General features: G+C 47.4%; 1 protein-coding gene across 4 annotated transcripts in view; it reads left to right on the top strand.

Annotated features, from left to right (window-relative positions):
• Nucleotides 1-17,139, top strand: part of SNX29 (sorting nexin 29) — a 497,129-nt gene that overhangs the window by 33,348 nt on the left and 446,642 nt on the right. For 3 of the 4 annotated variants that reach the window (XM_060648527.3, XM_060648525.3, XM_060648526.3), the window contains exon 4: nt 6,882-7,006. The exons of the other annotated variant lie outside the window; for it this stretch is intronic. In XM_060648527.3, coding sequence (XP_060504510.2) covers nt 6,882-7,006 — 125 coding nt within the window. The remainder of the gene's footprint in view (nt 1-6,881; nt 7,007-17,139) is intronic. 4 annotated transcript variants of the gene reach the window in all.

Here is a 17,139-nt window from a genome sequence, read left to right as displayed (position 1 = left end):
TTTGTTCTCTTTTTTACTCCCTTCCCTCCCTCTGGGTACCTTGTGTTCATGACCGAGATTTATTTGTTCTGCGGTTTTCTCCATGTTCTCAGAATTTTTACAGATAAAACACAGGTTTTATTGCTATTGTTTTACAAAAATTGAATCCTATGTAACGTTCGGCTTCTGCATTTTCTCTCTTGGCCGAACCCTTTCCAAGTTACGGTTCCAATAATCGTTCTAATTACTTTTAGTTTTTTAATTCTACTAGTTTTTATTTTTTTTAAAGTTTATTTATTTATTTTTGAAAGAGAGAGAGTGAGCGAGCAGGGAAGGGGCAGAGAGAGAGGGAGAGAGAATCCCAAGCAGGCTGCACACTGTCAGTGTGGAGCCTGATGCAGGACTCAAACTCCTATACCGTGAGAATATGACTTGAGCTGAAATCAAGAGTCAGGTGCTTCACCAGCTGAGCCACCCAGGTTCCCCTTGAGCATCTTTTCTTTTTCTTCTTTTTTTACAAAAAAAAAAAATTTTTTTTAACATTTATGTACTTTTGAAGGACAGAGAGAGACAGAGCGTGAGCCAGAAAGGGGCAGAGAGAGAGGGAGACACAGAATCTGAAGCAGGCTCCAGGCTCTGAGCTGTCAGCTCAGCTTGAGCAGAGCTTGAGCTTGTGAACCACAAGATCATGACCTGAGCCAAAGTCAGACACTTAACCAACTGAGCCACCCAGGTGCCCCTCTTTTTCTTCTTTTGAGAGAGAGAGAGAGAGAGAGAGAGAGAGAACGAGTGAGCAAGGGGCAGAGAGGGAGAGAGAGAGAGAGAATCTCAGGAGGGCAGAGGATGATGAATCCTGAAGTGGGGCTGGAACTCAAGAACCGTGAGACCATGACCTGAGCCAAACTCGGATCCTTAAGTGACTGAGCCACCCAGGTGCCCCTGCATATTTTTTATTTGTGGGTTAGAAACACTTTTTAAAATCTTTTTGTAGATGTTCTTTTTTTTTTTTTGCTTAACATTATGATCTAAACTTAAAAAGAAATGTATTTCAAGTTCTCTATAAGCATTTAAAATAAAATAGTTGTACACTTTTTCCTCATCATAACTTTTAAATCGTATTTCTTCATTTGTTGTAGCTCAAGGTAGCAATATTTCTGGTTTTTGAGACAAGAATATTTCTTTAATGCTTATTTTGGAAAGGAGCTAAGTTCAGGAAAGCATAAAGGCAAGAAAGACATCAGCAGTAATTCCTTTGCCAAGTGGCTCTTAATTTTTTTCACCTAATTCCCTTTAGGATTTTTTTTTTTTTTTTTTAGCATAGTTGGGAACATACTTAGTATGTAGTTTTATATCCCGCTTACTTTTCATTTTATATTTTAAACCTGTGGGTCTTCACTAGAAGCTCTTGGTATGAGTTTTAAGGGCTAAATAGCATTTGACGATATGCTCTGTTACTGTTCATTCAACTAGTTCCCAGTGTCAGCTCTTTAGGTGTTTTTTTAACTTTCCACAGGTGCAGATAATGTGTTTTGAATATTTTCATTTGTAAATCTTTATCCGATTTGTAGATTGCAGCGGAGGACTGGTCTTTGCCAGTGAAATTTACAGGCTACAGGATGTGCCCTTTGGAAAAGTTAGTTCATAAGGCACAAATACAGAGCATAGCCGCTGCAAATGGTTGTCATGTCATGGCCTTGCCTTAGCAAGGCTGGTGTGATCGTGCTGCCTTCAATCTGGCACAGGGCTGATGCTGTTAATTGCCTGATTTTTAGGGGTACAGTTGACTCCACTCCAGGTGACATTGGAGCTTTCCACATGAGGATAATCCAGTCCATTTTCATAACTGTACTTGGTTTTCTCCAAAAGGTTCCTCTAACATGTGAAAGGAGCGCTTTGCAATGTGCCCTCCTTCATAAGGTTACTTTTATTGTTGATCCTGTCTGTTGTTCTAACGTTTGCCATAAAAAAGTAGACGATTCTTAAGAATCTTACTGTAGATTGATGTGGCAGGTTAAGGAGTCTTGAAATAGAGGTCGCAGCTTGCAGAATTTCAGCAGTAAACTAGTTAAGCTCATGCCGTGTCCCCCTGTGCTGGTGGTAGATAACTTTCACATTCAGCCGGAGCAGGCTATTTGATTTTCCATACATGAACTCCTTTATCAAGCTTTACTGAGCACCTTGAGGACCGTTTTTTTTTTTTTCTTTTTAAATAGCTTTTTAAATAGCTTTGAAGTCTAATATACATACCATACAAATCTACCTCTTGTAAGGGTACAATGCAGTGATTTTTTTTTTTTTTTTCAGTACTTTTGTGAGTTGTGCAACCATTAACCACAATATAGTTTTAGGACATTTTCATCGTGCCAAAGTTTCCTCCTGTGCCAATTTATAGTTAACCCCTGATTCCAGCGTTAGGCGACCACGAATTGACTTTTGGTTTGTGTATATTTACCTTTTCTCAGCGTTTCATGGAATCCTGCACTGTGTAGCCTTTTGGGTCTGACTTCTTTCTCTTAGCATAGTGTTTCCAAGGCTCATCTTCGTTGTAGTGTCAGTTTTTCACCCCTTTGTAGGGGGTGCTGAGCAGTGTTCTGTATCGATACACCACAGTCGATGTATCTCTTCATCTGGTAAACAGTTGTATGCGTAAAAACCTGAAGTGATTTTTTTTTGACTGGTGCTTTTTATTTAAATTTCTTTTAATGTTTTATTTATTTTTGAGAGAGAGAGATAGAGCATCAGCAGGGGAGGGGCAGAGAGAGAGGGAGACACAGAGTCCGAAGCAGGCTCTGGGCCCTGAGCATCAGCACAGAGTCCAGTGTGGGGATTGAACTCACGAACCACGAGATCATGACCTGAGCCGAAGTTGGATGCTTAACCGACTGAGCCACCCAGGTGCCCCTAAATTTAAAAATTTTTTTTATCTTAGAGAGCGGGAGCGGGGGAGAGAGGCAGAGAGAGTGAGAGAGATGGAGAGAGAGAGAATCCCAAGTGGGTTCCATGCTTAGTGTGTAGCCTGATGTGGGGCTCAGTTCCATGACTCTGGGATCATGACCTGAGCCGAAATCAAGAATCGGATGCTGGGGCACCTGGGTGCTCAGTTGGTTGGGCGACTGACTTCGGCTCAGGGCATGATCTCACCGTTTTGTGGGTTCAAGCCCCATGTCAGCCTCTGTGCTGACAGCTCAGAGCCTGGAGCCTGTTTCAGATTCTGTGTCTTCCTCTCTCTGCCCCTCCCCTGCTCACCCTCTGTGTCTCTCTGTCTCTCAATAATAAATAAATGTTAAAAAAAAAAAAAAAAGTCGGATGCTCAACCGAATGAGTCACTCAGGTGCCTCTTGATTGGTGATTTTAAAAATATGAAAACAGGGAGACTCTTAAATATGGAGAACAGAGGGTTACTGGAGGGGTTGTTGGGAGGGGATGGGCTAAATGGGTAAGGGACATTAAGGAATCTACTCCTGAAACCATTGTTGCACTATGTGCTAACTAATTTGGATGTAAATTAAAAAAAAATCAATAAAAAAATGAAAACGGGGTGCCTGGGTGGCTCAGTCAGTTAAGTGTCTGACTTTGGCTTAGGTCTTGATACAACAGTTTGTGAGTTCAATCCCCACGTTGGGTTCTGTGCTGACAGCTCAGAGCCTGGAACCTGCTTCGGATTCTGTGTCTCCCTCTCTCTCTGCACCCCCTGCCCCTACTTGCACTCTTCCTCTCAAAAATAAACATTAAAAAGTTTTTAAAAATATGAAAACATTTGCTGTTAAGTCCCCCCCACTTAATTAAAAACATGCCCAATTCACTGACTTACATTAGAAGTTGGATGTGATGAAATGCCATGGAGGCAGCCAGCCCACCACGGCGATGCCAGAAAGCATGTAGCAGAGAGCATTCTGGGAAATAGGAGAGACCAAGCTGAGAAAATGAAGAGCCCCGCTCAAGCAGGTGCCCCTTTGCTTTGCAGGAATTATCATAGAAATGAGTAAAGATGAGAAGAAATGGAAGCCTTAGGGCGTGAGGTCATAAATCAGCGCCTGTAGTGTGTCTGCCATGCGTTAACGAGGTGGAGATGCGTGTGGTTGGACGAGTGTGTTCTGCCTGATTCAACCGACCTGGGCCCGAAATACGAATTGTACAACATCTCCTGAGACGCGTCTCTCGCCTGAATGTGCAAGTCTGTATTCTGAGTCCCCCAGGGGAGGCACCATTTTGGCCACGGTTACCACACTTGTGCCACATACTGGGACAGGCATTGTGCTACATACTGGGACACGGAAGATGCATGAGGCACGATCCCTGGTGTCTGGGAGCTCAAGTTAGTGAGAGGAGACAGCTCTAGGAAGCAGCTCATTAACAGAGAGGTTGGTCAAGTGCCGTACTAGAAAGAAGCTCAGAATGAGAAACCCTCAGGAAGGCTTCCTGGTGGAGGGGACCCTCGAGCCAAGTCTTGAATGACCAGTAGGTACAAGGTCAGGTAGAATGGGAAGTGAAAAGGGGGCATGGGGAGGGTGATAAACAGAATGGCCTTTGGCAAGGTGGTCATCGCAATGAATTAATTATAGGATTAGTACCCCCTGTGGGTTTTCTGCTGCATTAGGTTGATTGTGACATGTCTGCATCTGGAAGGTAATACTGATGATGTAACCTGAGCCTTGGGGACTGGGTTTGTGCTGTTCACCTGCATTCCATTCTCTTTAGGGGCCAGATATTATCTAGAGTTGGCGGGGCAGTTACTGACTTGTGCACTAGAACCAAGCAAACTAACAGGGATTGTTGATTTCATTACCATATTTGCCGATAATTTGTTTAAAGGTACAGGCTGTGGTTTATTATGGAGAATAATAATTCTGGTGTATTCCTCCCGCGATAGGGCTTTGGCTGGGCTCCATTTTGCCATACATCTTTTGGTTGCTGTGGAATTTAGATAGTTTTGCTAGGTGTCCCAGCTTTCAGGAAGCCCTTAAATGTGTGCCTGAGTAAACTTGCAGAGAGACTGGCATAGGCACAGCTCATATTTAAGGGTGACATCTGCCCAGCAAAGAGGGTTGTTCCAGTGTGGGGGAGTAATCTGGGACTCAGGGTTCAAGATTATTTCCTCATTTTCCTGCCCGCTGAGAAAGGATTTAGGGAGCACGTCCTGTGTACCAGACATTGAGCCAGTTGCAGGAGAGCCAAGGTAGGAGCTGGAAACCAGCGTAGTTGAAGACACTTGTTCGGTTTGGGATGCCACATAGGTTTCTTTCCTGTGGAGGGCCAGCTTTGATCATTGGCAATGGTCGCCTAGAATGCTGGGATGGATTAGTGATGTCTGTCATGAGCACAGGCTGGAGAGTGAATGTATGAATGCTGGGTATTTGATGCTCTGTTAGGGTTTTCTGGTGCAGGCAGAGGACTCGAGTAAAAGTGGGGTATGGGAGAGAGAGGACATTTGTCTTAGAATAAGCATGTTTGTCTTGGTATGGGGTGTATTGGAAACTACCTTGGATCAGTTCAGGCTTGGGCAGGACTGGAGTACAGATGTTGTTAATTATGTACTGTCTTATATTGCTGCTTATTATGTACTCATGTTACTGTCTCTGAAATGTCTTTAGCCTGTTTTTTTTTAGGTGTAAAATGGAGGTAATACCACCTGTATTATAATGTTGGTGGAAAGAGTTAATGAAATAATGGCTATGAAAATATTTTGCCACCCACAGAGCAATAAACTCTTGGAGTATTATTGCTACAGGTGTGGAGGTGAGTGGATCAGGAAATGCCTGAAGTTAGGCAAGGTTGAGCCAGATGGTGATGGCCTCCGGGCCTTTGCACTGGGTCCCCCTGCCCAGCCTGCTATGTCTTGTCACATCCGGGTCGTAACTCCAAGGTTACCTCCATTTGGGCCACCGAATCTAAGCCTGTTCCTGACGTGTCTCCACCTATCACCTCGTCTTGTTTTATTTTCTTCAAAGTTCTCATAACTGAAATGGTCTGCTTAGTTTGTATATCTCCCTCTGTTAGAACCATGCAAATGTGTTGAGGCAGAGACCTTGGTATGTCTTTGTATCCTCAGAGCATAGATTAATAGAGCCTGGCACAGAGGAGTTCAGGATTTTTTAACGTATGTTGTATGAGTGAATGGAAGGGTCTCTGAAGTCCACAGACCTGATGGGCCTTGGGGGACCGAGAGCCCTGGGATGGTTGTTAAGAATAGGACATAGTAGCTGTGACCTCCTCTCTTTGCCAACATGATCTTGAAACTATTTCCTTGGTTATTGAGAAATAAATTTAATTGAATCCACAGTAGTTGTAACTTAATTGAAAATTCTTTCCATTAACTCTGGATCTGACTTCACAATATTCTTGCAACAAAATAAAGAACAAGAATCAGAATTCATATTATTTTTTTAGTGTATGTAACAGGCCATGAAATTATACAATGTTTCCAATTTGGCAGGCTGGTGCATTCAATCTCTTCAAAGATAATCTAATTCTTTAAAGTACATGTGATATGAATTAGAGTTGGAACTTGTGAATTGGATACAGTTAGCAGCCAGCCCCTCCCTAAGCCTAACTGATCTGTTTTTAAATTGGATTTTATTCTTTTCTCCTCTGATGGCTGGCACCAATTCCATTTCCCTTGTTTCCTGGGAATTGTTACTATGCGTTCAGGAGTCTGATGAATATGGCCAGACTTTGTGGGGCTTCCTGGACTTATGTGAAATGAACAGAAACGGGGAGAGGTGTGTGGAGAGGCCCCAGTCAATTCCGTGTCACTTACCTGACTGCCAATCCAGCTGTCCAGTGTGTACCTTCCCGCTGAGCTTTACAACCGCTGACACACCCCCTCCCCGGAGGTGCTGGGGCTGCCCTGGTTGTCTGTCTCCCTTCACAGACGGACTGATGAATCACTGGTTCCCTTGCAGGGTGACCTGTCTGTGCGCCCAGTTTGAGGCCGTCCTGCAGCATGGCCTGAAGAGGAGCCGGGGATTGGCGCTCACGGCGGCCGCAATCAAACAGGCAGCAGGCTTCGCCAGCAAAACAGAAACAGGTACTGCTTGGCCTGATGCAGCGCAGAGGATGAGGTCTTTTCTGTTGCCCTCCTTTTAAAAAGTTTTCATTTATTTTTTAAGCGTGTGGGACGGGGGTGGGGGGAGCGTGGTGGTGCAGAAATCCACGAGTGAGAAAGTCTTACCCGCAGTCACTATTGGCGTTGTCCTTTGCGGACCCCTTGGAGCCGCGGGTTGCCATCTCTGGGGGCTCGGGGTGCTGCAGCCAAGGTGCATATGTGACCAGCGTGGCTGGCAATCGCTGGGAACTCAACGTGTTCTAATTTTGTGCATGGGGATAGCACGCCATTCCGCGGTCAAGTCTGTCTTCAGCAACAGCGACAGCAGGTCTCTGAGCTTACGCCTCTGCTACCGTCCGTATGCGTGTTGCCAGAGCATTTCCCGCGTGTCCTGCTCCTGTGTGTCTGACCGACGGGCCAGTGTTAATAATGACTACTGACACATAGGAGCAGTTTGCACAAGCCTGGAACCTCGTCAGTCTTTTATGTCAGTTAGCTCATTCGGCAGCCTTGTGAGTAGCAGGGACCTTATTTTCTCCATTGTGCAGATGAGGAAACTGTTCGAAGCGATTTGCTTTGGATCTGAACCTAGAAGCATCTCATGTCCTATAAGATACGTACTCTGCCCTTCCTCCAGGACATTTTATTTAAAAAAAAATTTTTTTTAACGTTTATTTATTTTTGAGACAGAGAGAGACAGAGCATGAACAGGGAGAGGCAGAGAGAGAGGGAGACATAGAATCTGAAACAGGCTCCAGGCTCCGAGCTGTCAGCACAGAGCCCGACGCGGGGCTCGAACTCACGGACTGTGAGATCGTGACCTGAGCTGAAGTCGGACGCTTAAGCGACTGAGCCACCCAGGGGCCCCCCTCCAGGACATTTTAAAGAGTAGGTTCTTTCAGACCCTGCTTGTGAGTGCTGCTCTGAGTTCCTGAATCTTGTCACTGTGGCGACGTGCATGTCACTGCTGACCGAAATGTTCGGAGGGCCCCTCGCTCACAGCTGACCATCGGCCCTTGCCGTGTCTGGCCGGGGCGTCTGTGGGAATTCTCTGCCAGACAAGGCAGGTCTCTGCCTCTCCCTCTCCCTCTCCCCCTCCCTCTCCCTCGTGTTGTGTGTCTGCCTTCCTTGGATTCTCAGCTCTGTCGTTCATCTCCCCAGTTGCTCCTGTTCACGAGCGAACGTGCTTCCCCTTGGGGTCAGGGGACAGCCACGAGAGGGATTCCCGTTACTGTCGATTTTTCTTCTGTGCTCCTGGGTCCCTTCTTTAAGATTTGGGGACATACGGGGCCGGCTCAGACAGGAGCCGCCTGCAAGGGCCTCATTCCTCGTGGAAACCACCGCCTGCTGCCTCGGTCGCCTAGGATGTTGGCCTCTGCCATCTTGGTGGCTTCTGTCCTCCACATGCAGCCGGCTCAGTGCTCTGGGCTGGTTGATGAGCTGCTGGAGGACGTACCTTTTCCCAGGGTCCTCCTCACCATGATGGGCCCTCGTGTTTCTTCTCGTTTCCTTCTTCCCTGTCTGTGCGCAGCTACTTGAGAGGAACCAGTGTGGGGTAGGCCACGAGGCCTTGGGTCTGCTTCCGTCCGATGAGGTCAGCCACTGGCCCGGTGGGAGGCAACGTTGGCTTTGGAGTCAGGCCCTGAGGGTAAGGCTGGTAGACCCTAGGGCAGCGCCCCTGCTGCGTCTTCGTTGTTTTCACCGGTGAGGCTGACATACATTCCGTCTCCCTGGGGGGCTGTCCGGAGGCTTCCGCCGAGGCCGCCTCCGTTCCTAGAGCCTAGTCACCGTGTAACCAGTTACCCTACTCTCCCCAACACCCTTTAAACGCGTAGACTCTTCCTCCGTCTCCTCCCACGGGGGCTCCAACCTTCGGCCGTGCAGGATGGCTCTGTCTGGCCCTACCCGGACTAGGATTCGTGTCTTTCTCTTACTTGGGCCTGGTGATCAGAGGAGCACCAGCACACGTGTGAGGCTGTGGCCACCGTTCGTTCATGCCGCTTCCCGGTGTCTCAGCGCCCTTTCTGCACCTGCATCCGGAACAGACCCCGGCCGGTGAGCAGGGTCTCTGCTTTGCTTTCTGCCGTGGAAGAGGTTCCGGGCCTCCTGGCAATTAGGAGCGGGGGAAAGACCGAACTGGCTTAGCCCGCGAGTGGCTGCCAAGGGCTTCCTTCAGTCTTGTCGCGGTGCAGTTAACCAGTCACTGGTACACATGGTCCTTGGCTGATTAGAGCCTCTTTCCTCTTATTGAACGTTTTATTAAATCCTTATGTGGGGGGGGTGGTGGTGGGTTTTCAGCTGCCAGGAGTCAGGACGAATCAGATTAGTGGCTGTTTACAGCTGTTCGTAAAGCCATTGGAATGACCGTAGCAGGCGGAATGGAGAAAATGAAATCTTGAGAGGAGGGTTGGATGTGAATGAGTGTCACTGTGCTCCCTCGTCCCTGCTGGCTGCTGGCCTGGGCCCTTTATGTAGCTTTGCAGTTAATACCAGACCCTAGAGCTGGTGACGTGTGACCCTAGAAATCCCGCTCTGTGACTCATCACACGTGAGCTCCCTGGGACATCCTCTCTCTGAGCTTCCATTTCCTCGTGCATAAAATAAGGTCACGGTTTTGTGGTGGGGGCTCGATGAGAAAGTGCGTGCAGAGCCTAGGCCTGGGCACAGAGCTGCCAGAGCTGGTGCTTGATAACCTGGCAGCAGCTTTCCAGGCTGGGTGATGATGCCCTTATTTTTCGGATGATGCCACCGAGGCTCAGATAAGTGAATAAGTTGCTCACTTTCGCATAGCTAGTAAATGGCAGAGCTGAGGCTTCCAACCAGGTCACATTGATGTCAGATTCCTGGCTGCTGTCAGCTCCCCCCTCTTCTGGCAGGAGGCCTGGTGCCCTGCCCTTTGTTGCTCCTCTGTAGACCACTGTAGCCCAGTTAACTGGACTGGAAGCGACAGGGGACAATAGGATAACAGTGAATTAACCCACAGGCTGTTGCAGTAGCTCTGTTTACACATGAGGAACATTACCTTTTGAAGAGAGGAGAACGGAGTTCAAGGTAATGACTGAACAAAATGATACTGTCGAAAATCACAATACAGTCGATAGTACTGAGGGTCTTGCTGGGCAGGACTGCGTTTGTTCAGCTGGGGTTGGGGTGCACGTTGGGCTGAGTTTAGAAACTGGTGTCCTTGTACAGTGTGCTTAAAAAAATTTTTTTTTAAAGTTCTCAACCTTTAAAAATGATGAGATTTTGTGCTGAAAGATGGATTTCTAGCTTTTCTTCAGCTTGAGGATCTCTGGCTCTGGGCCCACATTTACTGTTGACTGTGCCCCTGACAGCTGAGATAGTGTTGTGTTGTTAGCATTCTTGCTGTTCATACCTGAAATTTAGCAGTTTTCGAACATAAACACTTCTCAGATGGTAAACCCCTGAAGTCAGTTTCCAGAGTGCAGAATGGTGGTCTCTTTCATTTCTGTCTAGTTATAAACTTGCTTTCTAGGGAGAGGATTTGTTAACTTCTCACTTGGCTATCGCCAGAAGCCCCTTATTTTTTGTTGTCGTCTTGATATTGAGTGCATTCTTGTCTTTGGCATGTGCTTGGTAGTTTTGACTGAGTCCCAGGTGTTGTGTATGTTGTGTATGTGACTGAGTCCCAGGTGTTGTTGGAAGCTTGGGATGATGTTCTCTTTCTTCAGAGAGAATTCACTCTTGCTGCTCAGGCAAGTACGGTAGAGGAAGATCAGTTTTCTCCTGCTGAGGACTGAGCATTTCATGCCTGGGCTTCAGCATTTGCGAGGGCTGATCCATTTCTGCTTTTGCCTTACTGCTAGGACTAGGTATTTGGGGTTTCCAGCGTATTTCCGTTTCCTAGAGCTGCCATAACAAACTTCCACACCCTGGGTGGCTCGAAACAGCAGAGAGAAATTTATCGTCTCCCGGTTGTAGAGGCCAGGAATCCAGAATCTGGGTGTTGGCACGGTTGGTCCCTTCTGGATGCTCTGAGGGAGAATGCGTGCCCAGCTTCCGGTGGTTGTCTGCTGTCCTTGGCGGTCCTGGTTGTAGCTGCTTCAGTCCAGTCTGAGCCTGTGTCTTCCCGTGGCCTCTTCCTTCTGTGTCTCTGTCTCCTTGTCCTTCTCTCTCCTTAGAACAACAGCCCAATGGGATTTAGCCCCACCCTACTCCAGTATTACCTCAACTTAACTAGTTACATCTGCAGAGATCCTTTTTCCAAGTAAAGTCACATTCTGTGGTTTCAGACGGACAGGAATTTTCGGGGGACACTGTTTCGTCCAGCCCACATTGGATCCCTGAGCTGTTTACCAGTTTCCATCCTCGTCTGCTGGTTCTGAGCTCTAATTTTTTCCTTTCAGACCTTGTGGAAATTCTGAAAGCTCTGTTTAGCTTCTCGTCAGAAACTCTGTAGCCGGAAGAAGCCTCGAGGGTGAAGTAAGGCCCCAAGCGTAGGACTGTCCGTGGACTTCCCTTCTCTTTGGGATCTGAGTTCTTTAAGTCTTGCCTGGGCAGCAAGGTCCTCAGGACCTCCCAGGTCCTCAATTTTGTTTCAGTTAAATAACTGCCTAGCGTTTTCAGTTGTTTTTGCGGGAGAGGTGGTCTGGACTCCTCTTTCAAAGCTGAGAAAGTGGCCCCTTGAAGTGACACATTGAGTGTGTGCCTTTTCCTGTTGCTAGATCGCCCCCTTCATGTGTGGCCATCTCGGTTACTTTCCTATAAGTCAGGCGTCAGGTTTTCCTTCTGTGATGAACTGTAGCCTGAGACAGGGGTTGTGCAGGCAGATTTCCTCCAGTTTTGTGAGGTTTTTAGCCAGCACCTGCATCCACCTCTCTGCCCCTCTCCCCCCCACCCCCCATTCCCTAGTTTGCTTGTCTGTTAGGCATTTTTGATTTGTTTTTGGCTTAGCATTCAGGGTTCATTTGTTTGTCTTTTGATTTGGGGAGTTTTTACCCAAACATCCCTGAATTGTGAAATGTTGGTAGGGCAGACGTGATTACAAACAGTTTTGCCACCAGCTCAGCTTTGTCTTGTCGTGCATTGTCTGCAGGTGTGGGACAGTGTCCAAGCCTCGCTGAGATCTCCTCGAATAGATCGTGCAGACGTGTGGGTTGTGCGGGACCCAGAGATGCTTGGGATGAGGTTACCCAGTGTGTCGTCTTTGGGATTTAAACCCCAGAAGTGAGAGCCTGCTTGTGTCTGGGGGAACTGTTTCCTCTTTGATCTGTGGCTGGATTTATCTCCACAAAAGATTGATTTGGGGATGGCGAGAGGGGAGTCTGCATTTTCAGAGTCCGGGCCTGCAGTCTATGTGCCTTGCAGCGAGGCAGGTCAGTGTGAATAGTGACAGCAGGCATTGGTTATTCCTCCCCCAGCAGTTCTGCCCTTCTTGCTGAGACAATGCTGATTTTGTTCAGATGTTGGGTGGCCAAGAGCTTCAGGCCTGGAGCTAGCTGCAGGGGCAGTGAATCCAGACCAGATCAGGCCAGCCGTAATGATGATCAGCTTGCCAGTAGCTGCTTTTAGTACAGACCCAAGACGCCGTTAAGGAAGGAGAAGTCTGCTGTGGGCTTCTGAGAAAATTCATTGCCACCTGAACGGAAATAGGAGAGAAGACTTACTTTGTGGCCTTTGGTTGTTGCTTGAGACTGTGATGTTTGGAACTTTGGCAATGATCTTGTGATGAAGGGGGACAGATCTGAGGACAGAGCAGCTCAGAAAGATGGAAAGTGCCTGGTTCCTTGGTAGTGTCACTGAGCTTCTGAATTAACCAACTCCAGACCTGCCTTACCTCTGGACTTGATGTGTAAATGTCTAAACGTTTCCTAATGGTTTAAGCCATCTTGAGTTGGATCTTTGTTGACACTATCCAAACACGTCCTAACTTAAACAGTAGAGAAGAGCCAGACAACTTAAAAAAAAAGTCAAAGGCCTGTGTTCCAGAAATGAGAGGAAAGTTGTGAATAGCACGTTAATCTTGGAAACAACACTGGGATGTTTTCTCCTTTTTAATCAATTGGCTGACCACAGGCCTGGCTTCCTTGTTTGCTAGTGACTTATTCTGAGCACCTCCCGTGAGCCAGGAGATTTGTTAGACCCTCCGTTCCTGATTTCATTTTACTCTTGAAACGTCTGTGCATAGTGAATGATCGTGTCCCCGTTTTATAGGTGAAGAAAATACGGCTCAAAGAGATGAAATCGTTTTCTTAATGCTCCAGAACTAATGATTGTGGCAGAGCTGGGATTTTTACTCAGGTCCACATGATTGTGATTCTGTAACTCCTACTCTTTTATTCATGATGGTATGTTTCCAGAAAGAGGGCTCTCTGAGAGATCCTGATCCTTTCCCTTCCCCCATTTGAATTCATGAGTAAATTAAGCAGCAAGTAATAAGTTATGATCACTTAGGGCAGAGGTCAGCAAACTACGTCCTGCTACTTCTTTTTATAGATAAAGTTTTATTGGAACACAGCCACATGCGTTTATCTACTTAGTTTGTGTGGTGGCTTTTAGGCGGCTGTGACTGAGACTGTTGGTCCCATAAAGTCTAAAGCATCTGGTATTTGACCCTTTGCAGAACAAGTTCTCTAATCCCCATCTTTGAGAACAAAGGACAGGGATTCCATTTTACCTTCCCACACCGTATTCACATGTGTGTACCCACACTGGATGGTAAGCTTTGGGACTGCAGGGTATCATGTGTGTCTTACTTCCTCTTGACTTTCCAGCTCCTAGCAGAGTTTTTGGGAAATATATAGGTACTTCGATAAAAATGTATTCATAAATGCGATATTTCAATTTTCACAGTCCTATCTTTCGTGATTTCTGAGGTACCAGAGTGCTACCAAGGAAGAGAGCAAAGATCGATTTTTAAAGTTACTAAAGATGAATTAAAAGTGGCAGAGAGCTCTGCATAGGCTTGGCTTGGGATTGGAGGGTTTTGCCCAAAGTTGTCAATGTGGAATGCGGTGTGGAAAAAGGAATTATTTTTCATCGTACTGGAGAATGGAGACGGACCCACTGCAGCTTGTGCCTGTCTTGGTCTGCTTGGGCTGCCGTAACGAGAGACCACAGCCGGAGGAGCCTAGAAGCAACAGCAGTTTATTTCTCACAGTTCTAGAGGCTGGGAGGTCCAGGATCAAGGTGCCGGCATGGTTGAGTGAGGGCCCCTTCTCTGCTCCATAGCCGGTGCCTCTCTCTGTGTCCTTACGGGGTGGAAGGAGCACGGGACACCCTGGAACCTCTTTCCTAAGGGCCATGATCCCATTCCACGAGGCCTCCACCTTCTTGGACTAAGCGTTCTCCCGAAGGCCCCACCTCCTAATACCATCACTTTAGGGGCAGGAGTCTTGGAGGGACATGTTCAGACCGCACGGGTGACATTTCTCTGCAAAACCTTGGAATTTGCTGTTTTTGTGAATCACTAACGTATCGTCATGAGGTGACGTGTTGGCGGTCTGTGACAGGGTCATACGCTTGGCTCAGGACATACCAGAGTCGCACCTGCTGTTATGGATCTGCCTGTCCTGTAGAGCGTAAGTCTGATTTCCTTGTCTGTTCAGCAGCCGTGGGCAGCAAGGACCCTGTGACGTTGAAACAGTCTCCCCCTCTCTGCCACCACGTCCTGGCATACTTACTGCTGCTTTGTGCATCCTTCTGTCATTTCTACACCCTCAAATATTAAATATCGTTCGTCTTCTCATTCTTTCGTTTGCTCTTGTTTCTGTGCATACAAGTACTGCCCGAATTCCTTGGTGAAAACTGCTGTCTGTGTGTTCATTACTGAGAGTTCTCCCTCCCCCGACCCCCTCTTTTACGTGTCTCTGTTTGGATGTACCACAGGCTCATCGCAGGTTCCAGGACGGAATCTTCCTGACCTCCCCCATTTGCTCCTGTATTCCTTGCTTAGCGAATGGCTCTGCCCTTCACCCAGCTTTCCTGACAGCTTCTGGGCTTCCTTGCAGCCTTCTTGTCCTTCCCCTCTGCCCTGTTTTGTCCTTCTGCCATCCGTTGCCATCTTCTCTAGTCCGCTGTGCACGTTGTGCCAGGCAGGGGCGGGGGTGTCTTCAGTGACCAGCCTGCTCCCCTGCCTCCTACTTGAAGTTCTGTCACGGTTCTTTTCAGAGTGGGGCCGGAGGACACACACCTTGTCATGGCTTCCGAGGTCTCTCCCCTCCCTGCTTTGTCTGTCTCTGCCCTTCCTCTAAGCCCTGCCACACACCCAGGGCTGACATGGAGATGGCAGGTAAGACATTGCAACGCTCAGATCCAGTCGATAAACCATGACCCGAGTCTTGTGAGTTCCCCTCCTGCCACAGCCCCTGCCGGGGGGGGGGCTTCTCGGACCTCTTCATGATTCAGCCCCTAAAGTGTTAATGCTAGACTCTCTGGGGGAGAAGGTCTTCAGTACCTCTGTCTTTTCATTGCTCATTGATCGCTTTAGATGGTTAAATCCTAAATTTTGAACGGCACTGCTGGTCTCTGCAGACCTGAAGCTGTCGAGTCTGGAAGCGTACTTCGTTCTTACCTTTCCATTACCCTCCTTCCTCCCTAGCCCTCGCTCAAACGCTAACGACTCAAACTTCTCTTCTCGCTTTTAAATTGTGGCAAAACATATATAACTTAAAGATGACCGTTGTAACCATTCTAAGTGTATACATTGTACGACCATCACCACCATTCACCTCAGAACCTTTTCATTTCCCCTTGTTCACAGTCCATCCCCATTAAACACGGACTCTCCATTCTCCCTCCTCCCAGCCCCTGGCACCCGCCATTCTCCTTTCCGTCTCTATGAATGTGTCTTCAGTACTTCTTGTAAGTAAGGTGTACTTCTACTCCACATGGATAAGGCTTATTTCTTTTAACATAATGTCTTCAGGGTTTGCGCCTTTGTAGTATGTCAGAATTTCCTTCCTTTTTAAGGCTGAATAATACTCCATTGTGTACGCGCGCGCGCGCACACACACACACACACACACACACACACACACCCCACTTTACTCATCTCTGGCTGCACACCGGGGTTGCTTCTATTTGTAGTAATGCTGCCATGAACGTGGGTGTCGACAGAACTATTTGCATCCCTGCTCTCCGTTCTTTTGGATAAATACCCAGAAGTAGAATTGCTGGATCGGGTGGTAATTTTATGTTTCACTTTTTGAAGAGACGCTGTATTGCTGTTTTCTGTAGCGGCTGCCTCATTGTACATTCATTCCTACTGGCCACAGGCGGGGGTTCCAGTTTGTCCACATTCTAGCCAACGCTCGTTATTTTCATTCATTAAGTGATTATTTTAAAAAGATGTTATTTATTTTTTTTTAAGTTTATTTTATTTTGAGCGAGAGACAGAGAATGAGAATGTGCGGGGGGAGGGTCAGAGCGGGAGAGAGAGAATCCCAAGCAGGCTCCACACTCAGTGTGGGGCCCAACGTGGGGCTCGATCCCACCGCCGTGAGATCATGGCCGGAGCCAATATCAGGACTCAGGTGTTTAACCATCCGAGCCACCCAGGTGCACCCATTAATTTATTTTTTGATAATACCCATTCAAATGGCTGGGAAGTGGTATCTCATTGTGGTTTTGATCTGCTCTCTCTTGCAATTTCAGATTTCTCCCCCAAAAAGTCATTCGTGAGCTCCTCACCCAGTTCACCTGGCCTCTGCCCACCCTCTAGGTGTCTTCTTCTCCTTTCTGCCCTCCCCCCAACTCTCACACCCAATAGTCTTGAGTCCTTGTCTCATCAAACCTATTTCTGGCGCTGTGTGTTTTCCTGACTTTCTCTCTCGATGGTCAAGAGCTGGATCTATTTTTGCCCTTTGTTCTTTCTTGTAGCCCCAGTGTATTGCAAGGTGCCTGGCCACCAAAAAGGATGTTCAAAACAAGGACTCCAGGACCCAGACTTCAGGACGTGGGGCTCATGGTCCTGGGAAGCCAGACCCCACCCTCTGCTGTCTGTATCTCTTCACAGTCAGCTGGAAGCAGGTGGTATTAATATACACCCAGCTGTAAAATTAGAGAAACCGACTTCCTTGATCCTCAGTGGGGCTTTTTGAAAATGGTTGATTGCATTTAGCTCAAAGCAGAATTTATATTTTGCTTCATTGGGT

The sequence above is a fragment of the Panthera onca genome, chromosome E3 (genome assembly GCF_046562875.1).
Source record: "Panthera onca isolate mPanOnc1 chromosome E3, mPanOnc1 haplotype 2, whole genome shotgun sequence".
Taxonomy (NCBI): Eukaryota; Metazoa; Chordata; class Mammalia; order Carnivora; family Felidae; genus Panthera; species Panthera onca.
This window is presented reverse-complemented; position numbering and strand designations above follow the sequence as displayed.